Source organism: Arvicanthis niloticus, chromosome 15 (genome assembly GCF_011762505.2).
Source record: "Arvicanthis niloticus isolate mArvNil1 chromosome 15, mArvNil1.pat.X, whole genome shotgun sequence".
NCBI classification, from domain to species: domain Eukaryota; kingdom Metazoa; phylum Chordata; class Mammalia; order Rodentia; family Muridae; genus Arvicanthis; species Arvicanthis niloticus.
The window spans coordinates 20,682,147-20,701,632 of NC_047672.1; the positions used below are offsets into that span (position 1 = coordinate 20,682,147).

The window sequence follows — 19,486 nt, forward strand, 5'->3', positions numbered from 1 at the left end:
CATAACTGTAATTTTGCTACTGATATGAACTATAATGTAAATATCTGCTATGCAAATGGTCTTATGTGACCCCTGGGAAAGGGTCATTCCACCCACAAAGGGGTCACAAACCACACATTGAGAACCACTGGTCTATGCAAACTACTTTGAGTACTGTATCTTCTCCCTCAAAATCTATCTAAATTGGAATCTTCCCTACCAAGTTCCAGGTTTCCTGCCAGACATTTTTGAAGGCCATTACTTGTTTGCTTCCTGTGCTGGACTACTGTAGAAACCCTTCCTGTCATTAAGACAGTATGGACTACTGTCCTATCCTATGACCCTCCGATTAAGGAAAGAAGTCTTGTAATTGCTAAGCACGTTTTGATAGTATATTTTGACACAACAGTGGCTGTTTTCTGAGGCCGATTCCTATGGACCTAACAATATTTAAGTGGAATGGCAAAGAGACCCTCATGCTCCTGATATAGTAGACATTTCTTCGGTGCTCTGATGGAGCTAGGATGAATTCACACATTCTCTGTCTCTCTCTGTCTCTCTCTCTGTCTCTCTCTCTGTCTCTCTTTGTGTGTGTCTCTCTCTTTCACACATACACACACACACACACAAACACACACACACAGTACCATTTGTGCTAACACCTACTGTTTTTCCAGCTGCCTCTGTCCTCAGATGTAAATCGCCTCTGTGAGAAGAAAAGAGTGCAGTAAATCTGTGTTCTTATTTTCCCTTTGTTTTGTTCAACTCTAATTGTACTTTACTTTCCCAAAGCAGCAGATATCAAAGTTAAATGCCAGGAATTTCAATATTTATGTAAATAAATAATAGGAAACAGAAGACTCAACATCTCTGCCCCTCTGTTCACACCACAAACTAATATCATTTAACTGTGATAGAGGCAAATGATGGACATCATCAGTTAATACTGCAAGTCTTTCTTTTAAAAATAGAGGAGTGGCTGTGGTGGAAAAGACAGACTGGCTCATTTTGTTCCTCACTGAATTCAGTGTAACCAGGAAAATCCTGTGGCGGCCTCAAGGCCCTACTTGCTTTTAAAGCAGGCCACATCTCCCAACAGAAGTCATTATCTGAGTATTTTTATTATATTATTCATTAGGTTTATTCCATGTGTCAGGCACTGCTTTAGAAGGTAGAAAATAGTGATACTCAGTATTCAACAGTACTTCATGGTTCTGGATTCATGCTAAGGATGGACAGTCAGGGTATCTTGCTATAGGATGCTGATGTTATCTCAGAGAGAGGAGGAAGAACAAGTGTGTGTTTTGCAGGGCATAACTGATGCTCTGTGAATCTAGGTTTGCAAAACAGGAATGATTCTGCATCACACTCTCCCCAGCTTGTAGTGAGAGTAATTCTAGTAAATCTACAAACCAGTGCTTAGCTCAGCCATCTCTGAGACTGAGAAGCCCAGAAGTATCAGATTCCCCTACATGCTCAGTCACAATTTTGGACACTTAGAATACACGTTATATTGAGGGGAAACAAAGCCCTTGGAGATCTTAGTCCAGTTTAATTGAGTAATAAGGTGGGAGTTGCATTGCAGCAGACTGTGTGTGGTGGGGAGAGAAGAGTAGAGAAGTAATTACAGTGCTCGGGCACTGACATGAGTGACTCAGCAGAGGCCTGGGCAGAGGCACTGAGTAAAAGCAGTTAGGGGCTGAGAGCTCTGAGCACCTCTAACCACGACTAGAAAGGTGAGATGAGCAGACATGAAGATCAGCAATGAGAGTTATCACAGTCGTAAGAAGACTGGGAAACAGGCAGAGCACTGGAGACAAGAGGTGTCTACTTTGATATTGTAGCAAAGGACATAACAGGCATGCAGAAGTGCAGGGGCGTATTGTAGGTTTTGAAATAGGCACAACCAGGAGCTTAAAAATACACAATTATAGTGTTTGAAGTTTAATGCTTTCTTTTTTTTCTCACTTACTGCTCCTGTGAAGATAAAGATCATCAACAACCCCCAAAATATCAGAGGCCATATTCAGAGTCACTTTGGCCGACTCTAGGGAGAAAGAGGAGCAGCGTAGCTTTCTAATGGAAAGCTGCTGGCAGCAGAAGACTGTGAGCAGGCTCTTCGTGCAGGGTGCAGGCTGCGCTGGGTCCCAGAAGCACAGTGCACTCTATTGTTGATCCTAAAATAGGAAACTAGAGCCAAAAATAGACAAGCTATTCATTAACCAAACCCTAGCCATTTGAAGCTGATGAGAAATTATTGTTTTGCTTCCTGTATTATTAATAGAAATAGTGGTCTAACTTGTAACATGTTTGACTGACCCCGGGCTACTTTCCTAGGCTAGTTCTAGTACCCTGTAAGTTCTTACAAATTATAGGTCATAGTCTTCCTGTTATATGATGTGGGGCTTTGTCTGTGTACATGCTCAGAGCTCACCACCTTGTTCTAATTGAAATGGGAAACAATTTTACATTCAGAGTCCAGTGTTGCTTTAGTCAAAAGAATGTGGAAGCTGGGATACAGAAGGGACACAGCAGTCACTAATAGTGCCACAAAGCCAGGGAGTTTCTAGAAATAATGTAAGGAATTAAAATTAAGTTGGACACGTCTGAATGCTCATAGGAGGCAGTGAGAGATGAGTGGACCTGAAAATAGAATAAAGAGGCACCAACAACCAAAGTCACAACACCGATGGGACATCAGATATCCAGAGCACTGGATGTATTACATGTAATGCGTGCTTGACAACAAGCAGACGAGTTCAGTGGTAGTATATGTGTGAGGCCATGGACTCCCGCCCGAGTTCTGAAGAAGACAGCATCTACATTGTTATTCTGACCCTTAGAAGAGACAAACCCCAGCTGTGACTGTGGAGCTTCAAGCCAGTCTCAGACCTGTGGCTTAGGAGACAAACTTGAAAACTCACCCTACATAGTCTTTATATCTGCGCAGTGTTTGCACAGGCCCGATGCACTATGAAGTCAGTGGTCTGCCAGTTGATTTGAAAGGTTTTTATCTAAGCCTCCAGAGCTACTCAAGACTAGAATTTTTTTTTTCCAGTTCTTTTTTTAAATCATCACTGATTAGCTTCATTTGAGAACTCCACACGTGTATGCAGTGGACCCAGTGTTCTCTCGTTCTCACTGATCACGATGGCAGTCATGCTGCGAATTTCTTTTTCAGATATGGAATTGCAGAGTTCAAATATGGCATATTAAACTGAGTGTTAAAAATGAATTATACTACAGAACTGTCAAACCTTCCATACTAGTTATTTAGGCTTCATAGAGTTTAAGAATTTCACCTTATAAATGTAGACTCTAGGGCATGATAAACGTTATGATTAATGGTTTGTCAGAGGGTGTGTATTTGGAGAATTGTTACTATTTCAGAAATTCCCTTGCTCCTAGCAGATAAGAGAAACAAGGGTGTATTACCATTGATTGATCATATGGTAAACCTTCACTCTGTCTCTCGTCACATAATACATTTCTCTTTTCATCACAGTCTGATGAGAAATTTTAATGAGTGTTTCCACCAGTGGTAAATCCACTGAACCATGTAGAAAATGCTTTTTGCATCTAGTGAGAGAAGGCACCTTTTGTCACCTGGGAGAGTTGTGACTTCCCCATTAATGTTAAATTGCCAGCCTGCAGTGTGGCAGGAGAGTAAAGACTAAGGAAAACCTACCATGAAGATTAACATACAAAAGAAGCCAGTTGGTGGGAAAAGACTTGAGCTTTATACAACAAATGTAGCATGCACAAACCAGAATGCAGAGAAAGCCTGGGCTTTCTTTTTTCATTAATTTATTTATTTATTCACTTTACATCCCAAATGCAGCCTTGTTCCTTCCTCTCCTCCCAGTTCCACCCTCACAATCTCCCTCCCCCAGTACCCCCTCCTCTTCTTATCAGAGTAGGGAAAGCCACCCCCCCCATGGATAGATACCAACCTGCCCTGGCACATCAGGTTGCCCACCTCCCCCCCCCCCCCCCCCCGTGAATACCAACCCTGGGACATCAAGTTGCAGCATGACTAAGTGCATCCTCTCCCACTAAAGCCAGACAAGGCTGTCCAGCAATGGAAAAGGGATCCAAAGGCAGGCAATGGAGTCAGACAGCCCCCGCTCTAATTGTTAGGGGATCCACATGATGACCAAGCTGCACATATGCTACAAATGTGTAGGGGCCAAGTCCAGTCTGTGCATGCATTTGGTTGGTGGTTCAATCTCTGTGAGCCCCCATGGACCCAGGTTAATTGACTGTAGGTCTTCTCATGGTGTTCTTGACCCTTCTCAGCTCTCTCAGTCCCTCCTCCCCCACTCTTCCACAAGACTTCCTGAGCTCCACCTAATGTTTGGGTGTCAGTCTCTGCATCTGTTTCCATCCACTGTTGTTATAAAACTGCTCAGAAGATAGTTATACTAGACCCTGTCTATAGGCATATATAACAGCCATGTTTCTTTATCCCCTATGCCCTGAACATGTCATGTAAGATAACCTGGATGCAACATTAAATAAACTTTGGAAAACCCAGGACTTTTCAGCTTTGATCTGAAGCATCTGTTTAAGGAAATGCCAAGCTCTGAGAGAGGGATCTGTGACATCAGTTAAAAACCTTTGATCTGAAAATGGGGCAAATGAGTAATACCAAAGGAGAGTGGCTTGATCTGGACCCTAGCTGTCTGTGTCAGTCTTTCCAGATGCTCCAGAAACAGGCTAGAAAGTTCAAGTCCAACTTATTACTATAGGTGCTAATCAGTCTTTACCCAGGTATTCAGTTGTTCATTCAATAAATGTGCCAAGTGTAGTTGGTACTAAGCCCAAAGTTAATTACACAAGCAAACCAGGGATGTCAGCTCTCTTCTATCTCAGGGGAGTAAGCAGGCTAGAGAAGTGTTATCTTCAGTGTTGGTACTTTGTGCTAATATGAACCGGACAGGGGAGATTTTGAGAGTTCCCTGATGAAGTGGGATTTCTAGAACTGTCAGATTATGTTGATCAAAAATAGTTCCCATGTGAATATAAAAATAGCTGTTGCTTCCAAGAGCACAGCTCTCACCGTAAAGAGAGTAAGAGTTTACTCTAGAGCCATTCTGAATGACTGTGACGTAGGAACACAGATTTGTGTGACCTCAAATTCCATGTGGCCACTTGGCAGCAGTTTCATGACATTTTATGTTTTTACTAAGAAAAGTCATAAATCAAAAGAAATTTAAAATACATTCATCAGTACATCAGCAAGGCAGTTACAAGATGGAGGTGGCTCTGCTGTGGGTTTAAGATACTGTCAGATGACATTCTTAGCTTTTGGGTTGGTAAAAGCTAGTGGTCTACTAGGTCAAGAAATTCCAAAAGATTTTTGTCTTTGTCACAGAATGTTAGTTCACAGACAATGAAGAAATGACTGTTAGAGCGCCAGCAGTAACCTGAGATGAGGTAATCAGCCTCTAGGCCTGCACCATTCCAACTCTCCATGTCCCTGGACTTTGAAGCAGCCCGTCTGTTCTTTTGTAACGAACATAACAAAACCCAGCACAGTTCTGTGAAACATTGCACAATAAACCTTGCACTTAAAGAGCATGAGCACACTTGTAATTTAAAACCCCTTGCAAGTATGCATACAGCCCTCCGTTCTGTCCTTAGGGTTACTCTCGTATATAATAAACCATATGAAGATCTGTGTGGACAGTGGCAATATTTTCACAAAATGTTAATGTCTGTCAAAGAAGTAGAAGGGGTAGAAATGTCATCCTAAGTGACAATTGTATGCAGTGAGAATGCCCTTCACTCTTGTTAAGGAGGGGCAGCATGACAAGGTATAGTATTTTCTTTTCCTTCCTAGTTGCCATTTCTCAGCCCTGAAGTGCTATACAATAACTATGCTGAGAGAAATCGGACAGAAGTTACATTACTTACCTCCATATCTTCCTGTTAGTCCCAATGGCCTCTTACCTGGGAACTAAATATATCCCTTTGTTCACTGGATTTGTAGCAAAAACAACAGAAAATTGATCCTTCTCATTCTCATCTTAGAAGCCAGCTACATGCTTCACTTACCAAAGCAAGACTAGCAGTTTTCACAAGCACCTTGTCGGGTGGTTGGACTAAGTGCAGCCAACTACACTGTTAAAAAAAAAAAAACGCAGCACTCTTGGCTGCAAAGCTTAGCGGTGTGCTGACTTAGTACATGAAAGTTCTGCATGGGCGGGTCATGAAGCTGCATCGTCAAGCCTGAGACATATCTTATAAGGTTCAATATGTTTAATACCTAACACTTAAAGAGAGTATGGTTTTTCACCTTGACTTTACAGTTTTTTGAGACATATAAAATCACGTTAGCCTAGCAGTAGAGTTGTTTGCCTTTAATCCTAGCACTTGAGAGGCAGAGACAGGCAGACCTCTATGAGTTTGAGGCCAGCCAAGTCTGCAGAGCAAGTTCCAGGACAGCCAGCACTACACAGAGAAATCCTGTCTCAAAATCCTCCCCGCAATATATATGCATATATGTGTATACACACATACACATATTGCTTATGTAAGCTACATTGACTGCTCCTAAAACCTACCACCACAGCTCCATACTACAAAATCCATCCAGAGCTAAGTACTATTCAAACAAGATGTCTGAATTTCTAGAAGAATTTTTAAAGCAGCTGTTACTTTTTGATTCAGAAGTTTAAAATATTCAGAAGATAATGATCCATCACAATGACAAATGTAGTAAATAAACTGTTGACTCTGTTGATATGCATTTAAATACTGAACAAAATAAAACAGAAATAACTCTCTCTGGCCGTGTGCCAGCCAGAGAAGGGCTGCAGGCAGAAGGCACAGCAAGGCTCAGCTGACGCTCAGGTGTGTGGGACACCTGAATCCAGGAGCAGCTTCGATAGAGCCTCCTCTGGTCCCAGCTGTTTTTACATAGGCTCTTAGATGAAAAGGAACACCTTGGTCTTGGGGACAGTTTTCACCTTGACAGAGACATGGGTCATGAGAAATCAAATGCAATATATAGAACCCCTGAGCCCCAGCTGTGACAGCTTGGACAAAACATAGTATGACTCAGCTTTTATTGAATGTTAATATCAATGTCAATATTAAAATTATCTCTATTGTTTTTCAAAATTCTGATTTATTTTGTTCTCATTAGTGAGAAATTTCTTGAAAACCTTACTTTTTATTCATTTAGTTGTGATGATTTTTTTCACCTTTTCTGATAACAACATCCATGTCTTTAGAATTACAAATGAAGATTTTTAAGTAAATCTTTTTTGTGCCTTTAAGTATTTTTCCCACGTTGAAAAATGAAGATAGATTACTGCATTTTACCTTTAATTCTTTTTGGTAATCTATTTATTTTTATTTTATATGCATTGGTGTTTGCCTGTGGGGTATCGGATCACCTGGAACTTGAGTTACACACAATTGTGAGCGGTCATGTAGGTGCTAAGAATTGAACATGGGTCCTATGAAATAACAGCCAGTGCTGTTAACCACTGAGCCATGTCCAGCCCCTTTAATTCTTATGTAATGCATATATTACAGATATAGCAAAGTATTTTCACTAAAATCTGAATATTGAACCTAAATATAACTGCTCTGTCCATTTGATCATCTCCTCTCTTTCCTGTATGAAGATGACTAAGACTACTTTGTTCATCAATGAATAGCACTGAGAATAAGCCACTCCTACAGCATTCTACAGCAGAACTGACACTTTCAGAAATAAAAAGATTTAGTATAAAGTGCCTCAGTGAAGGACCTTGTGCTTGAATCTTACCTTCTCTGCCTTATTAAAAAGTCTGCCATGGGACACTCACGAGTCAGCTTTCCTCCAGGCCTCAACCCTATGGTGTTAAGTCAACCTACAAACACTGAAAAAATAAAATAAAAAGAAAGTGGTTATATTTTTTCAACTAATTTAAATAGTAAATAAATAGTATAGGCCACTTTATTTTGATGAGCTAATCCCCCAGTCCCTCCCAGTGTGTTGAGGACACAGACTGTGGCTTGGTAAAGAACAAAGGACACCAGAGTCTGGAGACTTGAATTCCAGTGCTGCGTCCAAGGTCAGTGAGGTACCTGGAGTCCTTTCCCCACCTTGAAATCAAATACATGGATTTAGACAATTGGTTCTTGGACTTCATGCCTTGAAGCTCTAGACGTTACCCAAGCCCCATTTGGTTTAGGAGGTAAGTAGAGACTTGAGCCCAGTACCTATGATGGTTGCAGGTAGGAGGTTTGTCTTTATATGTGGTAACCCATGAAGCTAAGTATGTGAGACAGCATTTTCTTACATGACTTCAAAGGGTGGCAGCAGTGGCTGTAGAGTAGACTGGCAAGATCTCTGGCCCTCTCCTCTTAAGATCACATAACATTGTTTCTGCATTTACTTCTTGTCACTTCTCAAGCCAGAGTAGAGCATTGGCTTTCACGACTTCCATATTTTCATGTTCCCCACAAAAATACTTAATCCAGATGCTGCCACCATGTAACATAGCCTATTTACCCACAAGGAATCAGTGTTGGCAGGTGCTCTCGGGATCTAGCCTTCTGGTTATGGGGTCAGGTCATCACCACCGTGAGGCTGCTGGAGAGCCAAGTAAATAGATTGGTTCAAGCAAAATCTTTGTCAGATAAGTTTGATTTGTGTTAGCTTTTCACAAGCATGCCGAATTTTCCCCTCCCGTCTCCCATTGATCTGAGGAGATAGTGTAGCATCCTGTACTTATGGTCCTTTGAAACTCCCTCTTCACCCAAATACTGATGCTGGTTGGTTTGGGTTTGCCTGTGTGGGGTTAGTTGACTTGATTATTAAATTCTAAAGAGCAGGACTTCGGCCTCCTTCACTTAGTGGGGTTAGACATCAGCTGTGGACTTGACATTATGCGTTCATCCTGTGTGCCCATGCGTCTTCCCGTCTTTCTTCACTTTTCTGTGCCATTTGGATGTTTTGATATACTCATAATAATCTCAGTTGACATTTGAAAGATGGAAGCAAATGTGACTTCAAGGCCTCCTTGGTGTGGATGAAATGATGCTATAATACAGACTTCCCGTGCTTTTCCAGAGAAATCAGAGCTGTGTGCAGGCATTAACTCATTCGTCTTCACCCTACAGTATGAGAAATAACAGTGACAAACATTATTGGCATCTTCTAAAATGGATGCTGAGGTCGCCTGAGGATTTTTCCCACAAAACTCATGGGATATTAATGTAGTAGAAGGGAAGGTTGAGCTCTCTGTTCTCCAGGATGGCACCAAGGCCAGGCTGCACTGAGTGACTATGTTGTTCTCCAGCCAGGACCCCTGGGCTGAGAACCTGGACCTGCACCTGGACATCACCTCAGCTGTATGCTGTCATACTTCTCATACTTGTATGCAGAGTGTCCAGCACGCCAGTGACCACAGGAGACTGTGCTGAGTCCCAGATGCTGAGTGCAGGAGAACAGCCCTTTTATAGTCAACCAGTGCGATCTTTGCACACACATGTAAATCTCAGACTAGCTTTTCACAATGAAGATTTCCAGGCAGTTTTAGACAGTTTAACCCAAATAATTAATGCAAACTGGTCACATTTTATAGACATGGACTGTCCTTTTTGTCTTATAAACTCAGTGGTCTTTATTTCTAAAAGGAGCTCCGATCATCTCTTTAACTGCTGGAGAGCCTGCCCTAAATAGAACATACTATCGATGTAACATATTGTGGAATGTGTTTTAACAAAGAAAATATGATTTTTGGTTATTTTAGGCAAAACTAAGCATTGAAAGGTATTGATCTTGGAAGAGAGATTCAGACTGGCATAACTAGTTGTGATTCCTACAAACAGCAGAACATCTCGGGTCTAATTGTGCTTTGGGATAGCAGGCTGAATAGAGGTAAAAATTAAAATTAATTAATTAAAGATTGAGCATCTGAAGCCTCAGGCATCCGCCAGGCCTCATGCAAAGGTGTGTGGATGTGTGACTGCTGAGTGCAGAGCTGAATGGAGGAGGCACACAGCCACTGAGAGGTGAAGGGGTGTCTTCCTTGCTTTCATGCATGAAGATTTTTTTGGTAGCCTGCAAAGGGGCTGAATTCTGGCCTCAGGCAGTGTCCAGTGATCAGAGTTTGGGGAGATAAAGTTCAGAGGGAATGCCCAATGTGACTATTATCAGAGGCGAGCATAAAAGCAAGTTTCACTGGCCATTGTTGCAGCTCAGGATGTTCTCCTGGATAATGCAGGCTAGTATCAAGACCCTTTTATATCCAAGTGTGAGCAAAGGCTGTGCTTGGACAGCCTCAGTGTGCCAACAACAGGCTTCATTCATTGCCTCATCCCAGGCTGTGTGCTCACTCTTTTGAAGCTTCTCTCAGAAGATGAATCTCAGGTACGCAACCCCTGTCTGGATCTGACAAAATTTTCTTCAATTCAGAATGGTCTGAGTGCAAATCAGCCAGAATTGCCTAGCCGCAGCATTAACTACACTTAGGAAGAAACAGGTGAAGAGAGGACAGGGCTTCCTTGAAACCCTGTGGCCTTGTCTCCAGTCACCTGAGGGCCTGCACATCTTCCCACATTACCACTGCCCCTAAGTATACAGTGATAGGACAGAGGTACTCAGACCATATGCATACATGTGTCCATTACTTTTTTTCAAGTGTTTTAAATATTAGACCTACTTTTAAAAAGTCAGGTGTTGTCTTTAATTGACATGCCCGTTTGCTTTGTTTAACCAGAGAAGTCTCTCCACAAATTTGGGGGTTCATGACACTATTTTGAGGTGTCCTGGCAGCTAATTTCCTCATCACCCACAATCAATATTTATTGTTTTGTTATCCATTTTTGCATTCAGGTTAAGCAGTCAGAAGCAAGAAGTAATACTTGCATGGTACTGCATCAGCTCAGGAGGCACATAACCACTGTTTGTCCTTTTATAACTGATGCTGCTTGATCATTGAGCATCTGGCTAAGATCTGAAGGTCCTGAGATCTGGCTGTTCCCTTTGTTCTTCTGAAATTGAAAACAACATAGGAGTGGCACTTTGATACTGTGATCATCCGCTTCCCAACATCATTTCAGCTGGTGATTTAGCACTAATGGTTTTGCCTGACCCAGTTATTACACTGCCTGCTGCAAAATAGGGACTTTCTGTCACTCTTCCTTAGAGTTGACATTCTTCTGTAAAGAGATTTTCTTCTCCCCTCCTGTCTTTGGGGCTTCTTTATTAAACATATTATTATGCATTTCTCTAAGCATTCCTTTCTACCTCAAATCGCCCCAGCTACTCTGTCCTTGTGACATGTCTAAACAGGTTTTTGGATCACTTTCTTATTTTTGGAACAGGATGCTTCAGGCTCATTGGGTACTTTTTCTTCCCTAAACTAGGATTCTAAATAGTCAGCATCTAATGCCAAAGTGTGTTCTAGGGAGGGAACCACATCCTTTTCAACCAAACAAACAACTGTTAACTCAGTCACTGTAGGGTGGAAAATGAAAGAGTGATACAGGCTAAGGCAGGACTTATGAACTCAGACTGTGTGCATCCAATTTGCAAACTTCCTGGAGGAGACCCAAAATTTTCCATAAAAATGGGAAATGCATGACTCAAGGAACAGACAGTTAAAGGGAATGGCTGACAAATAGGTAAGAAATAGCCAAGTGATAGGGAGTGCTAACTGCCTTGCCAAGATGTGTGGCTAGATCAAAGGAGATATCTTACTTTGTTTTCATTGGACAGTTATCCCAGTTAGAGTCCATCATCAGGTATTCTTTTCCATAGGGATGGCATGATCAGATGTAAGGAAGAGGAGAAGGAGAGATAGTGGCTTATCTCCTTACAAGTACATTAGCTTCCACAAGCTCAGGCACGCCTCTACCTTGTTATTAGCTGTATCGGATGCAGGGTATGTTCTTTGATACTTTCAAGTTTGGTTTGTTTTAAGGTTTTTTTTTTTTTTTTTGGTTTTTCGAGACAGGGTTTCTCTGTGTACTCCTGGCTGTCCTGGAACTCACTCTGTAGACCAGGCTGGCTTGTTTTAAGTTTTAAGTTTTACTTTTCAGTAGTCTTCCTACAACTTCTTCTAGGTATTCCTCCACCTAACGGGATTACAGCCCTCCAGAATGAGCATGTTAAGACTTCAAATATCTGTTGACCTATTCATAAGACTTAATCTTCTGAAACAAGTTAACTTACACCAAGAATCATGTGCCTTTTAGAAACTGCCATTTGAGACTGTGGAATGACATGTGGGATGATAATCAGATTCTGTGTAATCAGACTAAGGGACACAATTCTCATGGAAAGACAGATGACTGAATCTGTCCTGTTTGTAACTTTTACTAAAACATAAGACTTTTGGGAGCAGAGACACTCATCTTTAATCTCTGGTAACTGCTGCATTCAAACTCTGATAAATGGCATTATCCCTCCATGTCCGTGCTGGATGGTCTCAGGGCTCTTCTGAGTACCACACAGTAAAGGTTCTCAAACCTCTTCTACAAAATCACACAGTGTTTGCATACAATCTATACATACCCTTTATATTCCTTAAGGAAACTAGGGTCTTCACAACAAGGTTTATATTGCTTATAGCATCTTTTATAATATAAATACAGGATAAGTTGTTTCTGTAACTATAATTTTCAAGATATAATTCTAAGAAAAAATAGTCTGTATATGTCTTGAACACACAAAGATGTGTTCTCTCAAATGTTCAACCCATGGTTGTTTGAATCCACAGATGTAGACCTCACATATTTAAAGGGCCAGTTGTAAGTAGAAAACAAAGGCATACACATACATGAGTGAGGTGGTACTCACAGAAACCAGCTTTAACAGGATATAAGTTTACTTCATTCAACCCAGCCAGCTATATGCTAATAACTTGTATGAAAGTATTTGCTAACTTAAATCATTATATACCTCTCTTCTCATTGTAAGAGGCAACCCTAACCTGTTCTTTAAGGAGAACAGCCAGAAAAAAATAAAATGAGGTGAAAATATCCTGAGTACTTGTTTTCTGTTAGAAATCTGACCCTGCATTCTGTATTTCACACCTATGAAGCTGGAATTGTTATTCGCATTCTGCACATAAGGAAACAGCCCACAGTAAATAACTTAGCCCAGTGAGTTAGTGAATGGCAGAGCTGGGCTTTGAACTTGGGTCTATCCTTCTGTACTCCCATGAAAGGGTCCACACTGTTTTGACAGAGAGAAGCTTTTTCTCTACAAGCTTCTGGTTCTCATCCTTACATCTGGAAGAACTTGGGACAGAAGGTGAAAACCAAATTGTCTATGAGAATGTTTCTTGTATTTCTGAGGTCTAGTTCTCTACAATATGAAACCCAAAAGTTAAGCTTGGCCTCCGCCAACACCCAACTGTTTGACCTGTGAAATTTCACTAGCATGACAACACTAGTCCATGTTGTCAGGCCTGCCTAACAATCTGTCATCAGCACAGATGAGGAAGATGGGTAGAAAAGAATAGAGGAGATAGAGTGTTTACATTTACACAGAGGCCAAGCCCAGGTACTGTGGTTGCTTATAATCCCATTGTGTTTTTATTCTTTTCCTTTGTTAGAATCAGGACTTCATCTGAATGACTGGTTGATTACTACAGCTCTGTATGGCTCCCTGTACTCTGTAGCCCTGAAAGAGGAATATCTGAACTTGATTCTAAATGGTCTAAAATCTCAGCCTTGTTCTAGACAAGTTCTCTGGTGTGAAAATAAGAAAGTGTTTTTGTTCTCCAGCATACATGAAGCTCACTCTCTGCCAGTTTTTTTTTTTTTTTTTTTTTTTTTTTTTTTTTTTTTTTTATAGGATGAACACTTCTAATCTAAAGATCTAAAGTACTCCATAATGTAAAACTTGTTGTCTGCACACAGGACACCACCAGTAGACAGTTCCACGTTTGCCCTTGTGTGACAGGCAACAGTTAAAATGCATCACTACATAAGATATGAAGTTAACATTAGCTTGTATGTACACAGTATTAAAAATGACTTGAGAGATGTCCTCAAGATAACATGTATTCACATACTCTGAAATTTGAAACATTTATAATGGCATGTGTCACACAGATCAGGGAGGCTCCACCTCTTCTGTATTTGAATCCTCAGATATTCCGGGGTGAAGAGAGACTCCAGTCATAACCGAAAATGTCTCTCAAAAAATTTTCTGTGAAGATTTTATTGTGGTATTCAAAATAATGATTTTCTTAGAATTATATAGTAAATTTGTTGGTTTTTTAAAGGGGTTATTAGTATATATTAATATATAATGATGAGTTTCACTATGGCATGACTATATAGATATAATTTATTTTCATTATATTCTCTCATCACTTTTTCTTAATTTCCTGTAGCCCATCCATTACCCTTCCTCTCCCAGTTAGTCCCCCTTCTACTTTCCTGTCATGTGTGTGTGGGAAAGAGAGAGATTGCGAGATTGAGTTGAATTAGGTTGCTGCCATAGACATACTGAGAGGCAATGGGCAGAAGGCTGGGTTCCTAACTGCACTGTTGAAGAAAATGTCTCCTTTCTCCTCTCTTAAGGATAAGTCCTCAGGAATGGATGGGGCCTCGTGAACACCTCCCTGTCCCTGGTATAATTGTTGATGGACCCAAATTCATGTAGGCTTTGCAAGTAATGAGTTCAAGAGAGAGTGGTCACACCATGCCCAGAGGACACAATCTTATATCCTCTTCCTCCAGCTCTTACCTCCTTCCCACCCTTTCTTCCAGAAAGTTTTCAAAGCCCAGGGGCAGGCAGGGAGGAGGGGGAGGGTTGACACAGATGTCTCATAGCGGGCTGAGCATTCAACCATCCGTTCATTCTCGGCACTTTGACTGTGAGCTCTGCAGTAACCACCACCCATTTCAGAAGGAAGCTTCTGTGACCAAAGGAAACAGCAACGCTAGTCTATGGCTCAGACTAAGTATTCGAAGGATTTTACATGCACAGCATGCCCATGTAGCAGCTCCCACTCAGGCCTGTGACGTAAGCATAAATGGACTGTCCTGTTTCAGCTTATTCATGTTAGTTTCTACTTTCAGTTCACTTTCTGTAAACTAGAACATTATCCCACATACTTAGTGCCTTTAATTAGCTGTTGTAGGAAAATCCAATATTATAGAGTAAAACCTACCTTGCAGTTGTCTTGCTTACTAAATTGTTTTTCGGAAAAGGCCTCATTCCTATGTGTTCTAATACAGCCAGCTCAATTATTTTCCCACTTGAAAACTAATTATGATATATCATATCTTACAAAAACAAATATACATGATATGGTTTCCTACCTCTGAAAGCTTGGAATTCTTAACCTGGAATTCATATACAGCTAGAAACCACAGCGACAATTTTATTCTGTTATCCTTTGAGCTCAGTTAAAACTAGGATTTTCATCTAATTGGTTCTAGACTTAAAACACATTTTGTCACTGAGCAGTATTCCAGCACTCAGGAGGCAAAGGCAGGCAGAAATTTGAGGCCACGGCCAGTCTGGACTACAGAGTGAGTTCTAGAACTGTCTGGACAAAAACAATAACAACAAAAGACCCCACATTTTATCAATTTCAGGTGACTGTGTTACTTCATTCTTCACTATAGAGATTCTAAAGCACTCTCTTTTGCCCTTGTGATTAATTAAATGATACCAAAAGTTCATATTGCCCCCCAAAACAATGTTTGTACAAATTTGTACCCCTAGTTCTGGGATGACTCTAACAAAGCAACTTGGGGAGAAGCAGTCTTATTGGTAAGCAAGATTATCGTTTGGAGTTAGCAAGTGTACTGTTGTATCCCCAGCATGACTCCCACCAAAACCTCATTATCCAAACCATGTAACAGTGGCTGAATCCGCAAATACTGGTGTGTATACCCCCATCGTTCAGTAACTATCTCAGAAAGCTTTAGTTGAGGAGACAGGAGCTTTTTCACAATGTCACATGTTACAGTAGTGTTCATGGGAAGGTCACTGTGCATTCCTGGACAGTTCTACCTGGTGGCTACTCCTTTGCATTAGGAAATATGTTGACAGCTACAAAAAGAAAATAACTTAAACTTTAATAAAGAAAAATCAGCTGCAGTGGTAATGCTGGTTATCCGTTGACTTGCAGTTCGTTTACAGGGATTTAAATGGCATGTTCAAGAAGTCCTCCGGAAGATAGCAGGCCCCCTCTAGTGGAGAGTCAGCCTTGTAACCAACTAGTCCCCTCAAGCCCTGAAGTGCGGAGTTAGATTTTGAAGGAAAGGGCAGCTTCAGCTGTATGTGGTTAATGTTTCTCTTTACATTTTAACCATGAAAATCCTGTTAATCATAGGATATTTGCAAGAGAGCTGTTTGAAGTCTCAAAGTGCTGCGAATAAGCACCTCGTGCCAAGTTGCTAACTTGTTAGGAAATAAATTACACATTTACTTGTGCATGCCTGTAAGACTGGTAAATACACAAACTCAAACTTATACTTTCACTCCCATAGTTAAGTGCTTGAAGGGCAGTCTTGTCCCTTGTCTTGAGCTGAGTATGTAACTTGTACAATGTTGCACATCTGAACGTCAGCTTTGACCTTTGTGTTCCCATTAACTTTCCAGAACATAAGCCGTGCTCACCGTGGCATTCCTTTATGAGATGAAAATAATGACCCAAACTCCATGCTTTTTTAGGTATCCAGTTTTCTGTCCCCTATGACTTGTACTATGCCTTATAGAGTTTAATGGTTTTATAAAATTTTATTTCGGTACCATCAAAATAATAAATAAAACTTTACCAGGCAAGCAAGAAAGTCAATGGCACATGACAGATATGTGTTTTAAGTTTAGAATTAGTAAAAAAAAAAAAAGGGGGGGATGCTAATGAAATTTATTATCAATAATAATGTATAGCCCCAAACAGTGAACGATAGTGGCAAGTTGTGAGAAGACTGGGCAGAGAACACTCTAGAAATTCTTGCTTTGAAAACCCTACACCATGTGTTTTCTCCATTGTGCTTCTGTATAACGTCTATCAAAGTATGTGATCAGCTGTTATTGTAGCTACTGACAAACTTGGTATACACTGTGCAGAATTTCTTTTCACTAATCAGTTTCCTTTTTCCCACAGCAAATGATGTTCTTGGCTTTGGAACACTGGTCAGTACTTCTAACACCTACGATGGGTCCGGCCTTGTCACTGTGGAAACTGACCATCCGCTCCTCTGGACCATGGCCATCAAGAGCTAACCTACAATATGGCATACATCTTGGGCCCGTGCCTTCCCTTACCTGCCCACTGGTTCATTGCTCAGCATGACGAATCACACAGGTGTGCAGAAAGCTAAGCGTCTCCATAGAGAGCCATGAGCTTTCGAGGTGTTAGCGGTTAAGGTGTAGCTGAGCAGCAGAGCACTTGTTGCTCGTGTACAAGGCCTTGGGTTCAACCGTCCACACCACAAAATAAAGATGGTGGTGTTTAAAGAAGCCAGGCTATGCTATAAATGATATCTCAGTGTTATATTGACGGAAAAATTATGTTCTATCAAAGCAATTATACTTTATTAAGAGAGCTAATATGTGTCATTTATATTATATAATTCAGTTTTGATCATTTTAATTTAATTAATCAGTCCATTTAACTTAAAATTCTTCTTTTAATTTTGGAGCACCAGAAGCGGCTTTGTTTTGCCTTGGAATCTGGCACTTCCTTAAGTGCCTGGCAACAAGGGCTGCCTCCTCTGAGTACCTCCTGACATTGGACTCCACTCTGTAATGTACATTGTTTCCCCGAATGCTGTGATAGAATGGTACCAGTTCACTTTGACATCATCTTTTAAAACATAAGAATTGTCGGGAGGTGGTGGCACACGCCTTTAATCCCACCACTTAGGAGGCAGAGGCAGGTGGATTTCTGAGTTCGAGGCCAGCCTGGTCTACAGAGTGAGTTCCAGGACAGCCAGGGCTACACAGAGAAACCCTGTCTCGAAAAACAAAAACAAACAAACAAACAAACAAAAAGAATCATTGACTTAATTGTTAGGTTTGAAAGCAAGCAGCTACATGGGCTGTGGGTAAATTAGAAATGGCAATTCAGGATTCACTCAAACATTAACCCCTAAAAACTTGAAAGTAAGCACTCTGAGCTTTAGAAATGCAGATGTCCTTATGAAAATTTTGACACACCTAAAAGGTTTGTGCTGAGGAATTGATCATAAGCCTGAAAACTCAGTCACTTTTAACATTTTTTGCACTAGGGGCTGGAGAGATGGTACAGTGGTTAGGGGCACTGGCTGCTCTTCCAGGGGTCCTGAGTTCAGTTCCCAGCAACCACATGGTGGCTCACAACCATCTGTAATGGGATCCTATGCCCTCTTCTGGCATGCAGATATACATGCAGATAGAGTACTCATAGACATAAAAATAAATAAATCTTGGGGAAAAAAACATACTTCACACTAAAAAGCAAAATATTAATTCAAGGACCATATTTACTGACATCACCAGAAAATTAGTGTGCCTGTGGAGATAATGAACACCACCTGCTGAGGAATCGATACCTGAAGCCTGTTTCTGCATCCCAGGCCACCATGTGCCTGGTTCCTGAGTGCTGTCTGGTGGGAGGGATTGTAATCACTGAGTGTGTGAAAGAACCACAGATAGGAATTCTAAATGCTACCATGTTGCAGGTATAGAGTAAACAACACAATTCCTGATGTAGCCTAAGCTTGCTGCAAGCATTACAATTAGTTCATGTTTCTTTCATGAGCTCTCCTACTCTCCTGCCCTCTCCTGTCCCATTTGTTAAATGGTATCTTGCCAAACAAACCATGATTTAAGGCAACCTGCCTACCATGTTGCATTTATCCAATGACTATGTTACTGTCTTCTTGGTGCTACAACAGTATGAAGCTTAAAACATGAATAGAGGAAGAGAAGGGGTCACTTGAACCCATACCAAGTTCTTAACAGAAATAGATCATTGTTATCATTTTATGCAAATATATGATTCCGAAATCTGAATGTCAAATAAAAAGTTATCAATGTGCATGTCTATAGTGGGTTTCTCAGAAAATGTTTAATGTTATCACTTATATTTTAATATGACTGATCTCTCATAATCAGTGTTTCTGTTCCAAGGGTGACTTAAGATGTGTAATTCATAATTAAAATCTCAGATCTGACTTTAGATAGCAATCCAGTAGTATTAAGTTCTTCCTCAAACCTTTTCCCATGGACGTAGAGACCAAGTCATCTCTAGACAACCTGGACCAGTGATTTATATTTCATCATATTAGACTCCTCTTGCTCTAGCTATAAAAAGAAGAACTACATGTCTTACCTTACCAGTCCTCACTTTGTAGAAGTTAGAAAAGAGAAAAATAAAAGATCATTTGCATCCTACGTGTCTAGTTGCTGGAGAAGAGGTGCTAGTAGTGAGCTATGTATCTGCTGGGGTGGGGAAGATTAAGAGAGCTACTAGAAGAAGACATCTGAGAAGCAGGAAGAGATGGGGTCGGACAGTTGAAGAGCCATTGACAATAGGCCCAT

The 19,486-nt window shown here is 40.9% G+C and overlaps 1 protein-coding gene across 2 annotated transcripts in view; it reads left to right on the top strand.

Moving 5' to 3' along the window:
* Positions 1 to 18,983, top strand: part of Tpk1 (thiamin pyrophosphokinase 1) — a 323,577-nt gene extending 304,594 nt beyond the window's left edge. For both annotated transcript variants that reach the window (XM_034519348.2, XM_034519349.2), the window contains one exon: positions 17,067 to 18,983. In XM_034519348.2, coding sequence (XP_034375239.1) covers positions 17,067 to 17,185 — 119 coding nt within the window. In that variant the 3' untranslated portion in view covers positions 17,186 to 18,983. The remainder of the gene's footprint in view (positions 1 to 17,066) is intronic.
* The last annotated feature ends 503 nt before the right edge of the window (positions 18,984 to 19,486 follow it).